This window comes from Pelophylax lessonae (assembly GCF_965119305.1).
Source record: "Pelophylax lessonae genome assembly, chromosome: 5".
NCBI lineage: Eukaryota > Metazoa > Chordata > Amphibia > Anura > Ranidae > Pelophylax > Pelophylax lessonae.
In genome coordinates, this window is record NC_138772.1 from 276,176,332 (window position 1) to 276,198,228 (window position 21,897).

General features: G+C 42.3%; 1 protein-coding gene across 1 annotated transcript in view; it reads left to right on the plus strand.

The window, feature by feature from the left end:
• Window positions 1–21,897, plus strand: part of LOC309556020 (dynein axonemal heavy chain 5-like) — a 468,481-nt gene that overhangs the window by 117,225 nt on the left and 329,359 nt on the right. The window contains exons 27-30 of the mRNA XM_082258288.1: window positions 16,916–17,113; window positions 20,772–20,852; window positions 20,951–21,355; window positions 21,436–21,554. Coding sequence (XP_082114414.1) covers window positions 16,916–17,113; window positions 20,772–20,852; window positions 20,951–21,355; window positions 21,436–21,554 — 803 coding nt within the window. The remainder of the gene's footprint in view (window positions 1–16,915; window positions 17,114–20,771; window positions 20,853–20,950; window positions 21,356–21,435; window positions 21,555–21,897) is intronic.

The window sequence follows — 21,897 nt, forward strand, 5'->3', positions numbered from 1 at the left end:
GCAGCGTCTAATCTGAATCATACCATTGAGTAATCATTACATTCATTTAAATGTGGTTAGAAATGTGCACTGCAATTGTGAATGAAGCCTAATGCCCGTACACACGTTCCGATAATCGTACGATAAAACTCGCTTTCGACCTGATCGCGCGATAATCTGATCGTTAGTACACAGCTTTCGACAGCCGATCACGATAGTTCATCCAACAAAATCCAAAAGGACAAACAGGAATACTTCTGTTGTACAATAGCCCAAAGAACGACAATCGTTTCATCAGTACACTATGCGTCTGCTAAAAATCGATCGACAAAGACCACGCATGATCAGAAACACTAAAATAGCACAGAAAAAGCCTGGCTGCCATTGTTTTTGTTTTGCACCATCTGATACGTAGCTAAGCAACCAGGAAGCTTTTCCTGAATCGTACGACAAAAATTATACAGTTTGTACGCATTGTTAAATTCGATGTTAGTATCATGCAACAAAATGCGAACGATATGTCGTCCAATTATCTAAACATGTGTACGGGGCTTAAGGCTGGCCATACACTCTTAGATTTCTTTCATCAGTCCTGGGGGCTGAACAAGAGAAATTTGGATGGACAAATCTCTTGCTGACAGCTATTGTATTCAAACAGATGCCACCTGTCAGCATACCAGAACAGTGGCTGCAGCCGTTTGACTGCACCCATTTTGCAGAAAATTTTCCACCTGGCTCCTTTAATTTTCAGATCAAAGGATGTCAGAGGGAGAGACTGGTATAAGGCCACTTACGGCTTGAATTTATATTGGTTCATTATGAACCTGCAGATATTTGTTTGGAGTAGCCTTGGGGCCTGTTCACACATAGTTCAATGACTGGCATTTTGCCCCACTGGGAGAATGTCAGTCACTGCTAGGGCACAAAGAAAACAGTTATTTTCCATGTGCCCCATTTGCACTGCAATGCAACCCAGAGGAGCAGTGCAGTGAGCATACTGCATTTTATTGCAACACACAGGAAGGCACTAAATGTCACGGCACAGCAGTGCAATGTACCATGCTACTGTGTTGTGACCTGAATGAAGTATCATTTTAAGCACTTTAAAGAAAGCTAAGAAAAAAAAAGGAAACTATGCGATGCACTGAAAAACGCATAACACCACCCCCTCACTGCAGCTCACTGCAGCCAAAATTGGTAGTAAAGCTGGCCATATCTGGTTCAGTTTTTTTTTTGATCAGCTAGTAGGGGTACTCCCTCTCAGTCAGAATACACAGATGGCTCCCCCTGCCTCAGCAAAGCCTGTGAGAGTGGGGAGAGTCACTACAGACGGACACAGAGCTGGATAAAATGAGGCAGAGCCGTAACTACTGTATAGGGGTCGCAATTGTCATATTTTGTTCTACACCTGGATAGGAGGGTATGGGGGGGGGGGGGTGACATATAGAGGAACCGATGCCCTCCATTTTACTCCTGCAGCTTTGAAAGCCAGTATCTCCTCCTCACCCTCCTGCAGTCATTAAGCAGCTGCCCCTCCTATCCAGGGTATTTTTTTCCTGCTGCCCCCTTGGCCCCTGTCTGCTCCCCTGGTCCCCCCTTCCCTCTTCCCCCCTCCCCTTTCAGGATTTAGAGCAGGCAAAGGGGCCAGTAAATATGTAATTTGCGGGCCCCTTCCTTTTCTGAATGGTCACAGTGAGTGATCAGTATTGTTCGCTCCTGTGTCCATTAATAACTGAATCATAATAAACAGAGTTTAAGAATAGACAGGAAGCTCTGTACAGAGCTATTCCTGTCCATTTATTTTGTGCAGCTGAGGCTGCAGAGATGGAGATTGAAGACTGTGTCCTCAATCTCCTGTAGCACTACCCCAGCAGGAGCCAACGGTTTCTGATTCTCCCTATTCCAGCACAGCCAGGCAGCACACAACCTGCATCCAGACACAGGAAATCAGTCCATGGGCTTGATTTTGTTGTTTTATTGGGGGAAACAACTTGGATAGGGTATAGGGATTGTGGGATGCCCAACTTGACTTGAAGAAAACAACAGATGAGGACAAACTTCCTACTGTATGTACGCAAATAAAGATCCTGGACTGTACTCCCTCTGAAATAAATGCAGTCTCTATGGATCAGTGGCAAGATCCTTTATAGACCAGGAGCTCTCCTGTCCCCTTTAAAGAAGCTTACAGATACTACCAGCCCACCTGGAAGCTCTGAAGAACTCCCCAGGACATGGGATCAGCATTTAGCCCAAGTCTATCCTTGGAAAATCCTTTGCTCTCTGCTCCACTGGGCAAGACTCCTGTCCAGGCCTCCAACTGATCAGATCTTCCCATGCCAGCCCAGATGTCCAAAGGAAATGGAAATACCTCTCTTAAGCTTCCTCTCCTTCCTGCCTCGACGCAGAGCCCCAGACTTGGGCTCCCCTCCCCAGGCTACACGACAGCAACCAGACCACTCCTCCTTTCACTCGACTCCCTCGATGGCCAGGCTCCACCATATTTAAAGGCTATATAAAGAGAGTAAACACGCTAAGTGAAATAAAGCTGCAGCTTCAAGTGTGACAACACCCAAATCGAAAATAAATTAGCAAGCTGCGCTAAACATATATATATATATATAGGTGAAAATTATATCACCCAAAATATAATAGAAAAAATAATAAATGTAAATAAAGTGTGCAAAATGATTATACAAAATAAGTATTCATAAAGTGAAATACATAAATCTCTAATTGATCCAGAAATAAATTAGGTGAAAAGTTCATAAAGTCTCTAATTAATCCAGGAAGATCCCAAGGAATAGTGAATGCAGAATCCAATATTCACCAATTGTGCAGTGACCGCCACCAGTGGTATAAACTGCTTACCAGAGATAAATGAATTCAAGCCAAAAAAGGGTATCACTCAGGATCCCAAGAGACACCAAGGGCAATCCAGGCATGGATCTCCACTACACCTCCAGGGCTTAGACAATTGGTCAGCATAAATAATGGGGGCATCCACCATCAAACCGCATAGACATGTGAATGAAAATAAACGGTCCCATAGCGTAAAACTGATATTTTATTTAAAGGAAAACAAAGTAATGCACTTACAATCTGAAGGTTGGGTATGCGCATATAAAATAACACACAAGCCGCCGGCTGGTCGGCTCTTCCGCCCGCCCTCCATCCCACTCTGGTGACGTCAGCACTCCGCGACTGATGTACGTTTCATCAGATATGACGTTATCAAGGTATGGGTGGCGTGCTGATGACACCGCTTAAATACACACAGGAAAGCAAAGGATCCACCCATTTTGACATCCGGGATCATCTAATCCAGCCATGTTGGAAAAGGGATAGCTGCCGGTTTGCCCACAAGACATCGAAATCCACTAAGGTAAATAACCATTTCAAAACAAATTAAGCAAATTAATATAGGGAGACTATATCAGCCATGTTGGAACAGGGATAGCTGCCGGTTGCCCACAGCACATCACAGTCAGCTAAGGCACGCAACCATTTAAAACAAATAGAGCATATTAAAATAGGGAGACTGTATCATCATTGTCTACCTATAAGTATATAGAAATTATTAATTATTAATATGGCCAAAATAGACCAAAATAAATAGGAGCCACATAGTTGTAAATTGCATAAAAAATCACATAATTTATAAACATATATATTAAAAATAGCCAATTAATTGGAGTGGCCATAAATTGTAGATTAAATAGATATAATAAATTAATTATAATATATTAAAAATTAAATGAAATTACGTTTTAGCTATGGTGACTAAAAATCAACCAATTACAGTAAACCCCCCTCCATTGCGGGGGTTACATTCCGGACCCAGCCGCGAAAAGTGAAAATCCGCAAAATAGAAAAACCCTGGTATGGGTGGTTTTGGTACCTCAAGCCAGTGGTTTGGGACTTTATGGGCTAGTATAGAGTCAGGTTTGGTCAAATAAAGTTTTATTCAAAAAAAATTATTAAAGAAATGAAAAGTAACAATCACATATGTACAATAATCACATAAAGTGAGGGTTAGAGACCCATTAGTGATTGGTGAGAAGTAAGAAAAAGAAGGTGACGTGTGATAGGTGACAATTGGTATTCCCCCCCTATTATCTTCACGCTTGCATGGCGTGGAGTCTGTAGGGGGAGACATCCTTAGTTCCTACGCGTTTCGGCTTGCGCCTTTATCAAGGAAATTTATCACCGTATCTGCAAGTATATGGTATAAATGCAGATACGGTGATAAATTTCCTTGATAAAGGCGCAAGCCGAAACGTGTAGGAACTAAGGATATCTCCCCCTACAGACTCCACGCCATGCAAGCGTGAAGATAATAGGGGGGAATACCAATTGTCACCTATCACACATGTCACCTTCTTTTTCTTACTTCTCACCAATCACTAATGGGTCTCTAACCCTCACTTTATGTGATTATTGTACATATGTGATTGTTACTTTTCATTTCTTTAATACATTTTTTTTGAATAAAACTTTATTTGACCAAACCTGACTCTATACTAGCCCATAAAGTCCCAAACCAATGGCTTGAGGTACCATAACCACCCATACCAATTTTCCAGGGATGAAGGCTAAAACCTACTAACAGGGTCTTGGGAATCAAACCCATTAGCAAATAGAAAAACCCTATTAAAATGCATTGTAGGCATGTTTTTTTTACTGTCACTGTACGTGTAAAAGCATTTTAAGGTCTTTAAACACACTTTTAAAACAATAGAAACTCATTTAAACACATAAAAGATACTGAGAGACATAGCGAGAGCTATGGAAAACACAAAAACATTTCATTTTTAATGATTTATATAGTAAAATAACATTACAAAAAAAAAAGCAATATACCGGGACTGCAAAAACTGAACCACGATGGAGCGGGGGTTTACTGTAATATGGCAAATTGAAAAACCCATATTGAACCCATATGTCACATCAGGTTTACATCATATGTCCTACTTTGCAATATTATACTGACAAACAATCGTATAAAATCATTATGATAATTGCTAATTTTCCCAAACAAGAAAATGCGCTGACCCAGCCACCCTGCCATGCCCTTTGCCTGGGGATTGGCTAGATTCCCTCAAGTATGCAGATCAGGATCTCCTGGCCTCCGCCCACTAACATTCAGAAGCTTCTACAAGCTTCTAGATCCAGGGGTAGTTACCAAATGTGACAGCAGTCACTTTGGTTGGGGGGCCCGTGGATCCCAGCTTACCTTACAGAGGTTGGGAAATACCTGTCTCAGCTCCCCAGGTGCCTCTTATGTGTAAGTCACTCTGTGTCTATTAGGGGCACAGGGTGACTGAGAAAATGATGGACAACTACTGTACTTAATGGACACTGAGAATACAGTTTGGATTACTTCAAATGGGAGAGAAATATTTATCCACAATTTCCCTCAAGAAATCTATGATACATTAATTACACTGTATCAGAATAATGGAACATTGTATGAGCTTTGCCTCATAGACTATTGTAGGTAGGAGTCAGACAATCTGCTACTGGGGTCTCCTGCTATTGTCTGTTTAATAAGGTGTTCTGTGTTTATACTTAGGATAACGTGTATTGTACTTTGTTTTAGCCTTACTGCAGGCCTCTCTAGTCACCCAGGCTGGTTTAAGTGCTGAGTTAATTAGCATGTTAATTATAACATTATGTAGGTGTGGATTCCCATTCACCTATTGTTTTTCTCCAGATGGCTAGTTAGCTCAGATTAATTATGTTTCTGGTTACAGTTTGTATTGTTAGGATAATCTGATCAGAAGGGGGTGTCCTCCTTTAGGGTATATATTCTGTGTGATTTTGTTCAATAGGGGTTCCAGATCTCATACAAGCTATTGTCGGCTAGTCTTGTATGTAGGGCGGCTAAAATATCTGATATCTATGTTCAAGACTGGAGGAAGCGGTATACAGACAGAAGCACACAAGCACATTGTGGGTCAGTGCCGTCACACCATAGACCTGCCCTATAGAGCCATCCAGCCTGACCTACAGTAACCCAACCTAATTAAAGACTCACACAGTTACCATGAGTCATACCAAATAAACTTACACTAGTTGTACACTAGTGCTCCTCTTTCTGTCTCAGGAGTGTAACTTTAGAGGTCTCTTTTGTGACTGGCCAGAGTCAAAAATAAAGTCACTCCTGCACATGCGCAGGGAAGCCGCCGTTTATGGCACAGGGCTTTGAAGGAATGGCATGGGTGGCCTTTTATTCAGACGCATGTGTCAGTGATGTCACTGGCTGCATGTACAGTAAATATCTCCTAAACTATGCCCATTTAGGTGATATTTACACTACCTATAGGTAAGCCTTATTATAGGCTTACCTATAGGTAAAAGTTAGTGAAGTTTACCTCCACCATAAAGCGGAGTTCCACCTGTTTTGGTGTTTATTAAAAGTAGTCAGCAGCTACAAAAAATAAACACACGCTCACCTGTCCCACGGTTCCGCTATGCGCCGGCGGGAGCCTCGGTTCTCTTCCTCTTCTCCCAACTGCGCTGGCATCTCTAGTGTGGGCACCCGGCTGTGGCAGCTTGCGGATTTACAGCCGGGTGCGCACTGCGCATGTGCAAGTCACCCTGTGCGTCCTGAGTGAACAAGCCTGTGACGTGTCCCAGAAGATTGCAGGGAGTGAGGGGGAGAGGAGAACTCCAAATGTGGCATGGCAGGGGGTCAGGAGGCCCTAAAGCGGAAGTTCCACTTTTGGGTGGAATTTGGCTTTAAGACTTACTAATTACTAATGTGAAATGACTCATAATGTATATGCATTGGAAAAGTCAACAATATATATCTCAATATAAGACTACTCAAATGAATGGACATGCCAAGCAGCTTCAATATATCTCACTAAAAATGATAAAGTTCATAGAGAATGCCTAAAGAAATAGTAATCCCAAAAAGATCCTGATCCTAAATTGGGGTCATGAAGGTAATTAATAAGCAAGAGAAAAAATAATGAAGTATTAAGTGTTAGCCTTGGATTTCAGAGTGACAGGTGATAACAGAAGAAAATGACAGGAAAAGATAATCTGGGGATATAAGAGTACAAAAAGTGTAAAAAAAAGGCACAGGGATAATATACAAATAGTTTCCACTTTGCTAAGGGCCATGTGGGTGAGAACTGGAAGTGTGATTGTAATCTTGGAAGCAGCAGGGAGCCAGTACAGAGGGTGGTGGCATTAGTAAAGTGATTTTCAGGGATTTAAAGGTTATAGAAGTTTAAAATGTTGCCTGCTGCTGTGGGTAGTTTTTAGAGATCACCAATTAAGATAACAATCTAATTGTGCTCTAGTAGCAGTATTGTAATTTAAAGGGAACTAAAGTAGATGCTTTCTAACTGTGTGGGGGATTTACGCACTGGATGAAGATAGAGACCTTTTTTCCTAAATAGGAGGAGCACAGGATTCCTGTGTTCATCACTGACAGAACTGTGGTCTTCCTTGTTTACATCGGCAGACTGCCATTCTGTCTCCATAGGGAGCGATTGTGGGTGCTCGGTGGACATCGTGCGTGCCTCCACTCTCTGCTACACAAAGCAATGTACTGGTACGTTGTTTTGCATAACAGAGCCGACCTGCCACAGTAGAACTGTGCATGTTTCTTAGTTGGTTACTGTACTTTTGCATGCTTTTCCTATAAACTAAACAATAGGTTTGCAACGTACAGGGTAAAACACATTTATCTCTTGTGATATGGGGGATTAAGCTCAGTGGCTGTGAGTGTTAAATGACAAGTTCACTTTATAATAAAAAAAATAGTAAATGCATATTTTTTTGCAGGTTACCCATACATCCCATATGGGTAAGCCAATGCTCCCTGACAGGAAGACTCAATGAACTACCACAGCGCTCCATGGTAGGTTATTGAGAACTACAAGCCCACAGCCCCCAAGGATGTCAGAGCTTGTAGTTCATTCAGACACATGGAGCTATGTGTCTGAATGATGTGGCCGTGGCCACACCCCGCACTGCCACACTGTTTATGATACAGTGACAGCTAGTACAGTGAACTTCTCCCCATACTGCTGCCACAGGGGGGACATGTAACAAGGGTGGAACATGTGACATGTTGCCAAAGGTGAACTTATCCTTTAAGGTCTTCCTGGCCTTACTTTTATTAAAAGGAAAAGCAAAGTCTTGATAACAGGTTGCCTACACAAGGGTTTTCTAACCGCAAAACAAATAATGAACAATTGCTAAGCCATCTGGATCTCTTCACCATCACCACCGCTCTTGTCTCTTGTTCTCCCAGACCACTGCTACTTCAGGCTTACTCATACTAAGGTACAGCACCTTGTTGCACGGGTCCACTCTTGCCCTCTAGATAGGGTTCTCCCATCATCCTAGGCTCTCTCACTCTCCATGGGGGAATCCCTCCCACATGGGTCACTGTTTCCTGAATGGTTCAACTCTCCAGGCTCAAGCACACACCTATCTCCACACAAAGGCTCTTGAGAGGCTCTTGAGAGCCTTGAGCTATGATCAGGCCTGACTTATAGCCATCCTGCCCACCTGCACACTCACACGGCCTGCAGGTCTCCAGCAAGACCCGGACACAGGATTGCACTCTCTCTTCCACCCACTTTAACCTCCCCACATCCGTGCTACAGCCTATATACGGCTGCAGCGCGGACTTGAATTTTCGGGAGGCCGTCTTTATACGGCCTCCCAGTGACACGCCCCCCCGCGCGCTCCCGCGAGCGCGCAGCGGGGAAAATCTGTGTCGGCCGTGTCCCTTGGACACGGCCGATCACAGATCGTGGTGAATGGCCAATCACAGCGGCCATTCACCACGTGATCGGGCCATCCAATGAGCGATGATCTCATATGTAAACATATGAGATCATCTCTCATCACCGGCGCTCCTTCCTCACACGGAGCCTGCAGTGTGAGGAAGGAGGCTCTTGAGAGGCTCTTGAGAGCCTTGAGCTATGATCAGGCCTGACTTATAGCCATCCTGCCCACCTGCACACTCACAAGGCCTGCAGGTCTCCAGCAAGACCCGGACACAGGATTGCACTCTCTCTTCCACCCACTTTAACCTCCCCACATCCGTGCTACAGCCTATATACGGCTGCAGCGCGGACTTGAATTTTCGGGAGGCCGTCTTTATACGGCCTCCCAGTGACACGCCCCCCGCGCGCTCCCGCGAGCGCGCAGCGGGGAAAATCTGTGTCGGCCGTGTCCCTTGGACACGGCCGATCACAGATCGTGGTGAATGGCCAATCACAGCGGCCATTCACCATGTGATCGGGCCATCCAATGAGCGATGATCTCATATGTAAACATATGAGATCATCTCTCATCACCGGCGCTCCTTCCTCACACGGAGCCTGCAGTGTGAGGAAGGAGGGGGAGCCGTTAGCTGCCGGGGACACACAGGAATGTAATCAGGGCACTGATCACCAGTGCCCTGATTACTAAAGGTAAAAACACACACACATTGCCCCTCCCATCAGTGCCCTCAGTGCCCCCATCAATGCCCACAATCAGTGCCCATAGTGCTGCCAGTCAGTGCCCATCAGTGCCTGCTCATATAGGCACTGATGAGCACTGACTGGCAGCACTATGGGCACTGAGTGTGGGCACTGATGGTGCTGCCCATCAGTGCCGCTCATCAGTGCCACCCGTCAGTGTCCAGTGCCATCCGCCAGTGCCCATCAGTGCCGCCTATCAGTGCCCATCAGTGCCGCCCGTCAGTGCCGCCTCTCAGTGGCCAGCAGTGCCACCTCTCAGTGCCACCTCTCAGTGCCCAGCAGTGCCACCTCTCAGTGCCCAGCAGTGCCGCCTATCAGTGCTCATCAGTGCCGCCTATCAGTGCTCATCAGTGCCGCCTATCAGTGCTGCCTATCAATGCCGCCTATCAGTGCTCATCAGTGCGGCATATTAGTACCTCCTCATCAGTGCCCATAAGTGCCACCTCATCAGTGCCCATCAGTGCAGCCTATCAGTGCCCATCAGTGCCGCCTCATCAGTGCACATCAGTGAAGGATAAAAATGTATTTATTTTCAAAATTTACTCGCAGAAAATAAGAAAAACTTTTTTTTTTTCAAAATTTTCTGTCTTTATTCTTTTTTTTTTGTAAAAAATAAAAAACCCAGAGGTGATTACATACCACCAAAAGAAAGCTCTATTTTTGTGAAAAAAATGATAAAAATTTCATATGGGTACAGTGTTGCATGACCGCGCAATTGTCATTCAAAGTGTGACAGCGCCGAAAGCTGAAAATTGGCCTGGATGGGAAGGGGGTTTAAGTGCACAGAAGGCAAGTGGTTAAAGCCTTCAAGCTCCAGGCACCAAAGTGGGATTATAAAACCCATAGTATACTGACATGCCAGTCTGGCTCTGGAGCACCGCACTTCGCCTTAATGAGAATCCTGGGTGTTTCCTGCCTATCTTCACACAGTGGCAGGGCTTAGCACTGTCACAGTCTCCAGTCTTCAACAGCATGGTTTTATTGTTCTGATCTTTTAGAATGGAATGCCTTTTTAGTTTTGTAAAGACTAGTTGAAAAACCTTCCAGCTTTGTTTTGCAAGCGCCATAATTTCAGTTCTAAATCTGGTTCTTGGCAGATGAATGAAGGCCAATGCCAATGAAGTAAATGTAAACCCTAACTATATGACATTTAGTTTGCAAAAGCACTGTATATCATAAACAATTGCCATGTCTTTTTTGGCAAAATACATATAATTCATATATCAATATTCATATACAGATGGCCACACAATGATCACGTAATTTCTTCAAAAAAACTTTATTCCAAGTCTGTTATCTGACAGTCCCTGCCCATAGCCACACCCCCTGATACATTTTTCCCTGATTGGGCTTACTTGTTAAGATACAACTATCGGGTCTATCAAATAACAGACCTGGAATATAGCTTTTCTTTGAAAGAATGAAATGATCAGTGTGCAGCCATCTGTATATGGATATTGCAGCACAATAGAGTGAGGGCAGACTCTCATGTTTGGCACTTGCTAAATCCCATACTTGAATGGAATCTGGAATGGTGATTAATACAGTGGGTATATTTTTCCAATGTATTTCATCCTTTTTCTTTTTTTTGCTTCTAATCAACCTGATTTAGCCACTTCTTGTTTGCATGAACTCACCTAACTAGTAGCTGCACATTATTGCTCTGGTCAAGTTTCCTGATGGTGATGTCAGTAGAACACGCCTGTGCAATGTATGTCGGCCTGGCCCCTTGTAGTCTTCATCAGCGCATGTGACAGGGAAACAACACAGACATAGTGCTCACCTCTTAACAGAAAGTGCCTGAGCAAGGATCTTCATGCATGGAGCTCTGGGTATTCCATTAAAGAAGCTGCATAAAGCTGCGTATTTAAAAATAATTAAAATAATTTTTTGCTTGCAGTAATATTTTAAAGCTTATATGACATTTTAGTGATTTAGTTTTAATCTAGTTTAGGATTCATGTGGCATTACTTACAAAAAAGTTGTTTTAAACACACAGGAAAAGTTTTTGTAGAATAACCTTGAATCTGTAGTAGAACACTGAGAAATGAGAATTCAGCAGTATTTACAGTCATGTAGTAGTGATAAGGTGCCCTGCTTTTGCTCTCTTGAATCCCTCATTTAGTTCCACAGGGCATTGTCTGCTTGCTATTGTTCAGCCTTGTCCTGTCATGTCTAGTCTCGGCATAGCTGACGTTTCTGTCCAACCAGAGACCAATTGCAGCTTTCTGTTCTCTTTACATCAAACTGCAGACGATCCTGACTAGAAATACAAATTATGTTTAAATTAACGAGAAATACAAATTATGTTTAAATGAGTAAAGTAAAGTAAGCGGTAAGTGTGTGGAAGCTGGAGTTAAAAAATTACTGTTCCATTAAGTCTATTTTAAATGAATTAATATAAAATAAAATTTGCAAGAATAAAGCCACATGATGATGGCTTTGCATAATCCTTGCCAATTATTCCATTTTGTATGTGGAACGGCATTTATTCAGGCCATAATTTTACATTTTGCAATTAGTCACTTTGCTCAGCAAACTGTATACTTTCCAGTTAATGGATCTCCTAGAGTGTTAATTTTCAGTGCAAGGGTGCTGAGATTGGGTTTGTGTGCCTTTTTGTTATTTGTTAATATTTACACTTTGTGAAAGATATGGTGCAGATTGGTAAATTGATTATATTTGCACTTGCTGTATATTAAGTTACTTACAGCAAGTTAGCCAACTGAAGTAAAAATAAATCACTGGAATTGCTTAAAGTGGATGTCAAGGATTCCCGAAACAGGAGAGAGAGTCCAGGTCCAAAAGTTAATATTTACAGTATTTGCAAACAGTTAGCTAATGATTACATAACACATTCCCCATACAGTCAGGTCCATAAATATTGGGACATCAACACAATTCTAATTTTTTTGACTCTATACACCACCACAATGGATTTCAAATGAAACAAACAAGATGTGCTTTAATCACTTGCCGACCGCCGCAAGTACATATACTGCGGCGGTCAGCCCCTCCTGGGCAAAGTGACGTATCTATATGTCACTCGCCCGGGAGCCAATAGGGGGCGAGCGCGCGCCGCCGGAAGCGCGCTCCCACCCTGCTCGTTCACTGTCATCCCTGCGCCAGTGACCGGCGGCTCCGATGTCCACCAGTCACTCACGATCTCCCGCTGCAGAGGGAGAAAGGCAGGCGGCTAATGTAAACAAAGCCGCCTGTCATTCTCCCTGGTGTAACTGCAGAGATCATACGATCCTGCTATGTAGGATCGTATGTCTCTGTGGTTACATAAAAAGCCACGCCCCTTTACAGTTAGAATCACGCCCCTAGGGACACACTTAACCCCTTGATCACTAATAAAGTTAACCCCTTCCCTGCCAGTGTCATTTTTACAGTAACAGTGCAAATGTATAGCACTGATTACTGTAGTAATGTCACTGGTACCCCCAAAAGTGTCAAAAATGTCAGTCAAGGGTCCGATCTGTCCGCCGCAAAGTCGCAGTCCCGCAAAAAAAATGGCAGATCGCCACCATTACTAGTTAAAAAATAAAATAATAAAAATGACATAAATCTTTCCCGTAGTTAGTAAACGCAATAACTTTTGCGCAAACCAATCAAAATACGCTTATTGAGATTTTTTCAGCAAAAATATGTAGCAGAAAACAAATTGACCTAAAATGTTAAAACATTTTTGGGGGGGAATTTCATATAAAAAAAAAATTTGAAAAATATTGTTATTTTTTCAAAATTGTCGCTCTTTTTTTGTTTATAGTGCAAAAAGTAAAAATTGCACAGGTGATCAAATACCACCAAAAGAAAGCTCTGTTTGTGGGAAAAATAACGTCAATTTCATTTGGGTACAGCGTCGCACGACCGGGCAATTGTCCGTTAAAGTCGCGCAGTGCCGAATCGCAAAATAGGCCCTGGTCTTTGAGCAGCCAAATCCTCCGGGGCTTAAGTGGTTAACTGAAGACTTTCAGCTTTAATTTGAGGGTATTTACATCCAAATCAGGTTAAAGGTGTAGGAATTACAACAGTTTGTATATGTGCCTCCCACTTTTTAAGGGACCAAAAGTAATGGGACAATTGGCTGTTCAGCTGTTCCAGGTGTGTGTTATTCCCTCATTATACCATTTACAGGGAGCAGATAAAAGATCCCGAGTTCATTTCAAGTGTGCTATTTGCATTTGGAATCTGTTGCTGTCAACTCTCAATATGAGATCCAAAGAACTGTCACTATCAGTGAAGCAAGCCATCATTAGGCTGAAAAAACAAAACAAACCCATCAGAGAGATAGCAAAAACATTAGGTGTGGCCAAATCAACTGTTTGGAACATCCTAAAAAAGAAAGAATGCACCGGTGAGCTCAGCAACACCAAAAAAACCGGAAGACTACGGAAAACAACTGTGGTGGATGACCGAAGAATTCTTTCCCTGGTGAAGAAAACACCCTTCACAACGGTTGGCCAGATCAAGAACAGGAGGTAGCTGTATGTGTGTCAAAGTCAACAATCAAGAGAATACTTCACCAGAGTGAATACAGAGGGTTCACCATAAGTTGTAAACCATTGGTGAGCCTCAAAAACAGGAAGGCCAGATTAGAGTTTGCCAAACAACATCTAAAAAAGCCTTCACAGTTCTGGAACAACATCCTATGGACAGATGAAACCAAGATCAACTTGTACCAGAGTGATGGGAAGAGAAGAGTACGGAGAAGGAAAGGTACTGCTCATGATCCAAAGCATACCACCTCATCAGTGAAGCATGGTGGTGGTAGGGTCATGGCGCGAGCATGTATGGCTGCCAATGGAACTGGTTCTCTTGTATTTATTGATGATGTGACTGCTGACAAAAGCAGTAGGATGAATTCTGAAGTTTTTCAGGCAATATTATCTGCTCATATTCAGCCAAATGCCTCATTGGACGGCGCTTTGCAGTGCGGATGGACAGATGGACAATGACCCGAAGCATACTGCGAAAGCAACCAAAGAGTTTTTTAAGGGAAAGAAGTGGAATGTTATGTAATGGCCAAGACAATCACCTGACCTGAATCCGATTGAGCATGCATTTCACTTGCTGAAGACAAAACTGCAGGGGAAATGCCCCAAGAACAAGTAGGAACTGAAGACAGTTGCAGTAGAAGCCTGGCAGAGCATCACCAGGGATGAAACCCAGTGTCTGGTGATGTCTATGCGTTCCAGACTTCAGGCTGTAATTGACTGCAAAGGATTTGCAACCAAGTATTAAAAAGTGAAAGTTTGATTTATGATTGTTAATCTGTCCCATTACTTTTGGTCCCTTAAAAAGTGGGAGGCACATATACAAACTGTTGTAATTCCCACACCGTTCACCTGATTTGGATGTAAATACCCTCAAATTAAAGCTGCTGAACGTCTGCAGTTTAAACAAATCTTGTTTGTTTCATTTCAGATCCATTGTGGTGGTGTATAGAGCCAAAAAGATTAGAATAGTGTAGATGTCCCAATATTTATGGATCTGACTGTATGTGTAGTCTCTGAATCAAAATGATGCTGTCTACACACAACACTACATTACCCCCTAGCACACGTACTGCCCCTCTCCCGCAGTCAGTTTCCATTCCTCAGAAAAACCTTTTCAAATGTTTAAGCCATGTTTACACCCATCCCCAGACCAGGCAACAAACCATGAGGCCCTGCTCACACCTGAGCATTTTTCAGCTCGTAAAATGCTCATCTCTGAAGTCTCCAAATGCCCAACAAGCAAAATCCCATTTGTTTTATTGGCCCTTGTTCACATATGAGTGTTTTGTCGTCTGAAGCAAAACACCTGAAGCTCAAAATGTACATGAGCTTCTTTCTTGGCAGATTACAAGCATTTTTGTTAGATGTCTATGTCTGCCTCCAAACATCTGCAAAAAATGCCTGAAAAATGTCTGAAAAATCGCCTGAAAAATGCCCAAAAAAACACCTGAAAATGATACGCCCAGGTGTGAATAGAGCCTAAGAGCAACTGTTTCTCCAAAACACTGCAATGGCCTCAGCAAGCACAATATAAAATGATTTATAAAAACCATACTCTGTGACGGTGGACCTTGAACAAGGTCTGCTTATTAAACTTGTTTTCCCTTGTAATGCCAGAATGTTTCACAAAATTATAAAGCATCTGAAAGGTGAAAAAGTTGATGGATATACCTACCTTTGCCCTGGATTTTGAACTTCAGATAGTGACATTGAGATCTAGAGGAAGGCCAAGTAGATTAAATCTTGTGGGGTGGGGCTCAAACACTGTGCAGATGAGTGTTTTTGTGAGATTTGGGCTATCTGGCATTTTATTAGAAAATAACAAAAATGAGGATATCAAAAATCAAAATTATTTATAGTAACCAACATCACAAGATGATTAAAGTTGTATCATACACAACTATCAATGGGACTTTATGGGTACCACGGGTGAGTATACCAACACACTGATGCAAAAAATAAATACATTTTTCTTAAATAGATATGTAAGTTAAAAAGCCAAAATTCACATTTAACAAAGAAATATATCTGACATTTATTCCCACCCACAAACAAAACCACCTCATACTGTAACTCATACTTCACTTTGTAACTTGCAATGTAAATTGGCTTTAAAGTACTAATTTTTTATAATATTGTTCATCCAGAATCACAAAGTATTTTGAGGTCTAAAACTAAAACTAATTGGGTCCTTTCACACGAGCGATGCGCTCGGCGGACTCAGTTTTTCTGAGCGGGGATTGATCCGCCGATCCCCACTGAGCAGGCAGATGACAGCTCTGTCTCTGCTTACTTTGCAGAGACAGAGCTGTCAGAACCACGCTCTCCTCTATGGGAGATAGGAGGAAAATGAACCGCCTGTCCATTTTCATCTAATCCTATCCGATCGGATAGCAGTGGGTGTCAGCGGACATGTCTCTGCTGACATCCAATGCTCAATAGAGGTACATGGAGCATCTGATCAGGTCCACCTGAAAAGCTGACAGGCGGGCCAGATCGGAAAGCCCATGTGAATGGGCCAAAAACTAAAAACAAAAGGAAAAAACTTTTTTTCTAGTTTCAAATAGAGTGGAAAAGGATTAGAACACCTGTCGGATTTTTATTGCTGTTTGTGTCTTTGTTAGGGAGAATCGTCTTCTCTATTTGTCCTAGTGACCATTGTCACTGAGAATGAAAGTGAAAGAATATCCCAGGGGTGAAGGAGTGAGATGAATGAGGAAAAAATATTTTAAACCCTGGATTGCATTTTGCATAAAGGCTAAGGATTGGTTTAGATGTGACCTGGCACTAATCAAACCATTCCCATGAATGCTTTTACATTTTCTGTAGCATTATCCACTAGGTTTGTTATTGTAACTCTATTAAAAATAAAATGAGCTTTGTGGATAACATAGCCTGCACATGACTTTATTCATTTTTTCCCCATTTTATCCACAGCTAGAGCAAAATGCTGCCAGAGATCTGGGAGATGAACTCACTAAGATGGTTGTGCTGAAACCTTTGGATAAGCAAATCAGTGAACATAAAGATGTGAACAAAGTTGTTATCCAGCTCAGCTCCATTGTCTTGTCTCTTAAAGCTGATGCTACAGATGTACTTAACAGCTTTACTACATTTTCTGGAATCTGGAATCAGGTAAAACATTTATCATTTTCTTTCCTGCACCTAATGTAGCTGTGTCATATCTGAATTTCCATGAAAATATTATGCCTGTAGATGTTTGGCAGCAGTCTTAATTGTTTAACTGTAGTTTTTTTATATCCTCATTAAAGTGGTCACAAAGGCAAATATTTTTTTTTTTTTTTTTTACCCTAATGCATTCTCTACATTAAAGTAAAAAACCTTTTAATACAAACGTTTATTGAAGTATAAAAAAAGAGAACAAACATGTATAATGTAACAGAAATACATGTGGTCATTCAGTAATGCAAATTCAAAGGATATTAGTGCCGACAGCTCAACAGATCAATCTGTCTTGGTTACAGGTAAGTAACAGCAAAAGCTATTTTAAGCAGATAAGCATACATAGTTAAGGCTTAACACATACAGAAGAAAATGTAGTGCAACCAGTACCGTCCGTATATAAAGGAGAATGCATCATCAGATTCAAAAACGGACAGTGATTCCTTGGTCGTCGGAGAGGGATATCCATGAAAGTAGACATGTAAGGAGCAAGAGAGCAATGAAAACCACAGTAAAGAAAAATGGTAAAGAAAAGAAAGTAGACGAGAAAGAAAGAAGGTCAACATTCCTTAAACTGTCATGACAAGTCTAGCTATACCTGGGAGAAATAGGCAAATCAGAGCGGTACCTGTCTGGTCCCGAAGTAAGTCCAGTGTAACCATTTGTTGGTGAAGATGTGCATGGTGTCATATATGGGGTGATGGATACGTTCCATAAGTTTGATGGTCTCCATCCTCTGAAGCACTTGGGCCCAGGGGACTGTGGGGGAACGCCAATTGAGGGCTATTGTCCAGTGGATGGAACAAAAGAGCGAGTGAGCCAGTCTCTGGGTGTGGGTCGGTAACCCGGTTAGGGAAGCAAAAAGTAAGCCCATAGACGGGATATTAGAGGGACAATTGACCCCGTCCATTGTGCAATCATCAAAGCAGCTTGATCCCAGATTGGTTTTATGATATTACAACTCCAGAATGTGTGGAGAAGCGAGCCGGTCTCCTGGCAACCCTAAAGCATAACTCCGAAATCTCGGGGTAGAATTTATGGATCCTATCTGGGGTTAGATACCATCTCGTGTGTAACTTCACCACTGTATACTTAAGAGCCATCAACTGAGTGGATTTATGCATGTTAGCAATCATATCTGTCCTAAAATCAATCAAAAGGCAGCGCTAACAGGTATATAAATATATATGATGTGATTATTCATAAATCAATTCTGTGTGTAATGTAATCAAAAAAATATATACAAAATAAAGTGCATAATGTGATCAATAAATACAAAATTCATATACGAAAAAAGGTGCGTACAAGAGCAAAAGCCCGTATATGCACTAGCAGCGCTAAACACAGTCCTTATAACAAGGGCAGCGAATATATAGCTATAATGATAGCAAGTCGATCTTAATATATATTGTTCATCAAAGTTCATAAAGTTCATAAAAGTTGAGTCATGCAAAAACAGGGGTGAAGATAAAATCTTATATCCTGATGAAACTAGATAGAAATGGTGCTGTATAAACACAGAAAATCTTCTTTGCTGTTCCTACAACAGCCACCAAGATCCTTCACCACACCGCTGTGCTCCCCCCTATGCAGTGAACACGTACTCTTAACACTTGGGTAAAGCGCTTTAATTCAAACCAGTGATCCTCCACTCTACAATGGCGATCCACCTTAGTTCTCAGCTCCAGCTGGTAGAATAGTGATCAGCGCCTCCTCCTCTCCTCTCACATGCAAAGAGAATGACAGGGACCCATAGCGTAACATGTACACACCAAACTTTTATTATTTTAAAAAATCGCACTCAGGATAAAATGTTGTTAAGCAGAATGGTACACCGAAGGTAATGTCCCGATCCTCCCACTGACAACGCTGTCTCCACTATTGCGATTTTGTATAAAAGCTACTCCCCCCCAGCTCCCCTCAAACACTTACCTGAGCTTCATTTAGGTCCAACACTTTGTCCACCTGCAGCATCTCTTCTTTCTTTTCTCTCTTCTCATAGGAGACTAGGCAGCAGTGGGAGTCATTGGTTCCTGCTGCTTTCAATCAAATCCTATCAGGAGAGATTGGGGGGGCATAGCTGAGTGGAGCAGCATGGCCATTGCACAAAGGAAGTATAACATGTTTATTATTTTCAGGTAAAAATAAGCTTCACAACCACTTCAAAAATGTGGAACTATTATAAATTTAATACATGGCCCATAATTTTCCTGGACCACAAAATCACAATATCACAAAACATTATAATGCTAATCTTAGCAATATTACTTTTTAGGCCTTTTATTGTAGCATGAAGTTTATACAGTAGGTTCCATAGGCAGTGGCATACCAACAGGGGTGCGGGGACAGCCCGCCCAGGGTGGCACACATTGGGGTGTGTCAGGCTAACGCTGCTCAGGGCTGCCCACCGGCGGCGCCGGGTCACATGTCCATGTGGTGAAAGCATCTGCAGTATCTGGGCTGCCCCTTTAGCCCCTGCCACTCACCGGAGCTGGCTGGTCAGCCGCCTATTCGGTTCAGCAGTCAGTGCCGGAGTCGGAAACTACCCAGCTGCCCCATGACCGTGAAGGGGAAGGTGCTGCAAGGAATCCCCTCACCTTATGCCGCCGCCAGTCTAGAAAGAAAGTGATTGCCCGAGCAGCCTCCCTGTGTGCTTGGATAGAAGAGACAGTGGGGGTAGCTGCATATAGAGGAATTGATCTTTCCATATTCCTACTGCAGCCACTGAATGCCTGTAGGAGGGAGAGGAGGAGAATCAGGCATTCAGTGGCTGCAGGAGGAATATAGAAAGATCAATTTCTCTCTATATGCAGCTGCCTCATCGCTTCTCCTATCCAACTTCTTTTGCTGGCCCCAAGGGCTCTCCAGCCTCTCCCCCAGTGCTCTTCAGCTCCCCCCGGTGCTCTCTGGCTAGCCCAGTGCTCTCCACAACCCTGTGCTCCCCCCCCGCAGTGCTCTCCAGTTCCCCCAGTGCTCGCCAGTCCCCCCCTGCTCTCCAGTTCCCCACCCAGTGCTCTCCGGCTCCCCAGTGATCTTTGGGTCCCCCAGTGCTCTCTGCCTCCCGTGCTCTCTGCCTCCCGTGCTCTCTGTCCCCCGGTGCTCTCTGTCTCCAGACCCCCAAATGTTCTTCAGCCCCCCCCTTACTGCTCTTAAACTCCCCCAGACTGCAAGGGACACTGTGATGGGGTGCTATGAAATTTGTGTAACAAATATTCTTGAAAACATTACACATTTTTGTGGGTGTTTTTACATTTTTAAAAATGGGGGAGGGGGTGCCAGATATAGGACCTGCCCTGGGTACCAAATACTCTAGGTGCACCCCTGGCTATAGGGCTTATATACGTTGCAGCTACCTTGCATCTAACAATTTACATAGAGCTAAGCATTATACCCACATTGTTAGTTTAGATGTGATTACAAGTGGTTGAGATTGAACAAAATGCGTATGCTAAAGAAAGTGCAGTCTGCTGAATTATTATTTATAAACAAATCCACAAAATTCTGGGGGGGGGTCATTTATTTTTTAATAATTATTCAGTATTAGTAGTGTTTTCTACCATGCACACAGGACCTTGTCTCATTTATTTTGGTTAAATTATGTTATTTATAGGATGTTGATGAAAAGGTTAAAGAGTTCCTTGACACTAATCCTGTAATGTCTGAATTCCGAAGTCAACTCGGTTATTACTCAGTAAGTAAAGTATATTTCTGTTTCAATCAAAAATACATTTTACTACTTATGTAAATGTTGTACTTGGGTTGTATCCACTATTCTATTTTATTTTACAGCAATTGGAATCCCAAATCAGTGAACTTCCAGGTCACTGCATTGTAGGCTCTGTTGACTTCTCAACTGATTGTCTGAAAATGGCTTTGGTACAGGAATGTCGTCGGTGGAAGAGAGCCATTGGTTCTGCTTTGAATAAAAAAGCAGCTATGGATATGGATGAGATTTATTCCTTTATTGATAATCTCAGTAAACGACTGAATAGACCTGTTAATGATCTTGATGATGTACGTGGAGCTATGGATGCATTGAAAGAAATCAGAGAGTCAGAAATTAAGATTGACATGATGATTGGACCTATTGAGGAATCGCATAGTCTTCTGGTAAAATATGAACTACTGTTTCAAGATGGCAATGCAGAGCGTGTAGATGGATTAGCTTATGCCTGGAAGAATTTAAACACACAGGTAAACTTAGTTCTTGATGTGCGTGAATTATGAACATCATAATCATGCGGTCAGGGTTTTAATGTGTCTTCTTTTTATAGGTTGTGCAAACCCAGAATTTACTCATCAAAGTGCAACCAGAGATGAAAACAGATTTGCTTGATGGTGTGAAAAAGTTTCAGATTGATGCCAATGAGTTTTATAAAGACTATGATGTATCGTAAGTATAGTTTCTAAATGTTAATTGCGTTGTGATTGCATACCCCAGGGTCACAATACAAATGAGCAGTAAAACGCCTGTGTGTTAAATCATCATTTTCTGATCTTGAAGTTAGTGCCTTTTGATTAGCTACCATCCATGTAAATTCTTTTGTTTTTATGTAGCCTTAAATACTTGTATATAAAAAAAAAATTAAATTAAAACAATACTTATGCTACTGTTTACATTAATGGCTTGGTCAGAACTAAAGATGCATCTTTAGCCTGGAGAGAGTGTCAGCTAGATGTTTGGTTTAATAGTTTGCTAATGTTCAGTTTTTTAACTAAGCTTATGATGGGTTAAA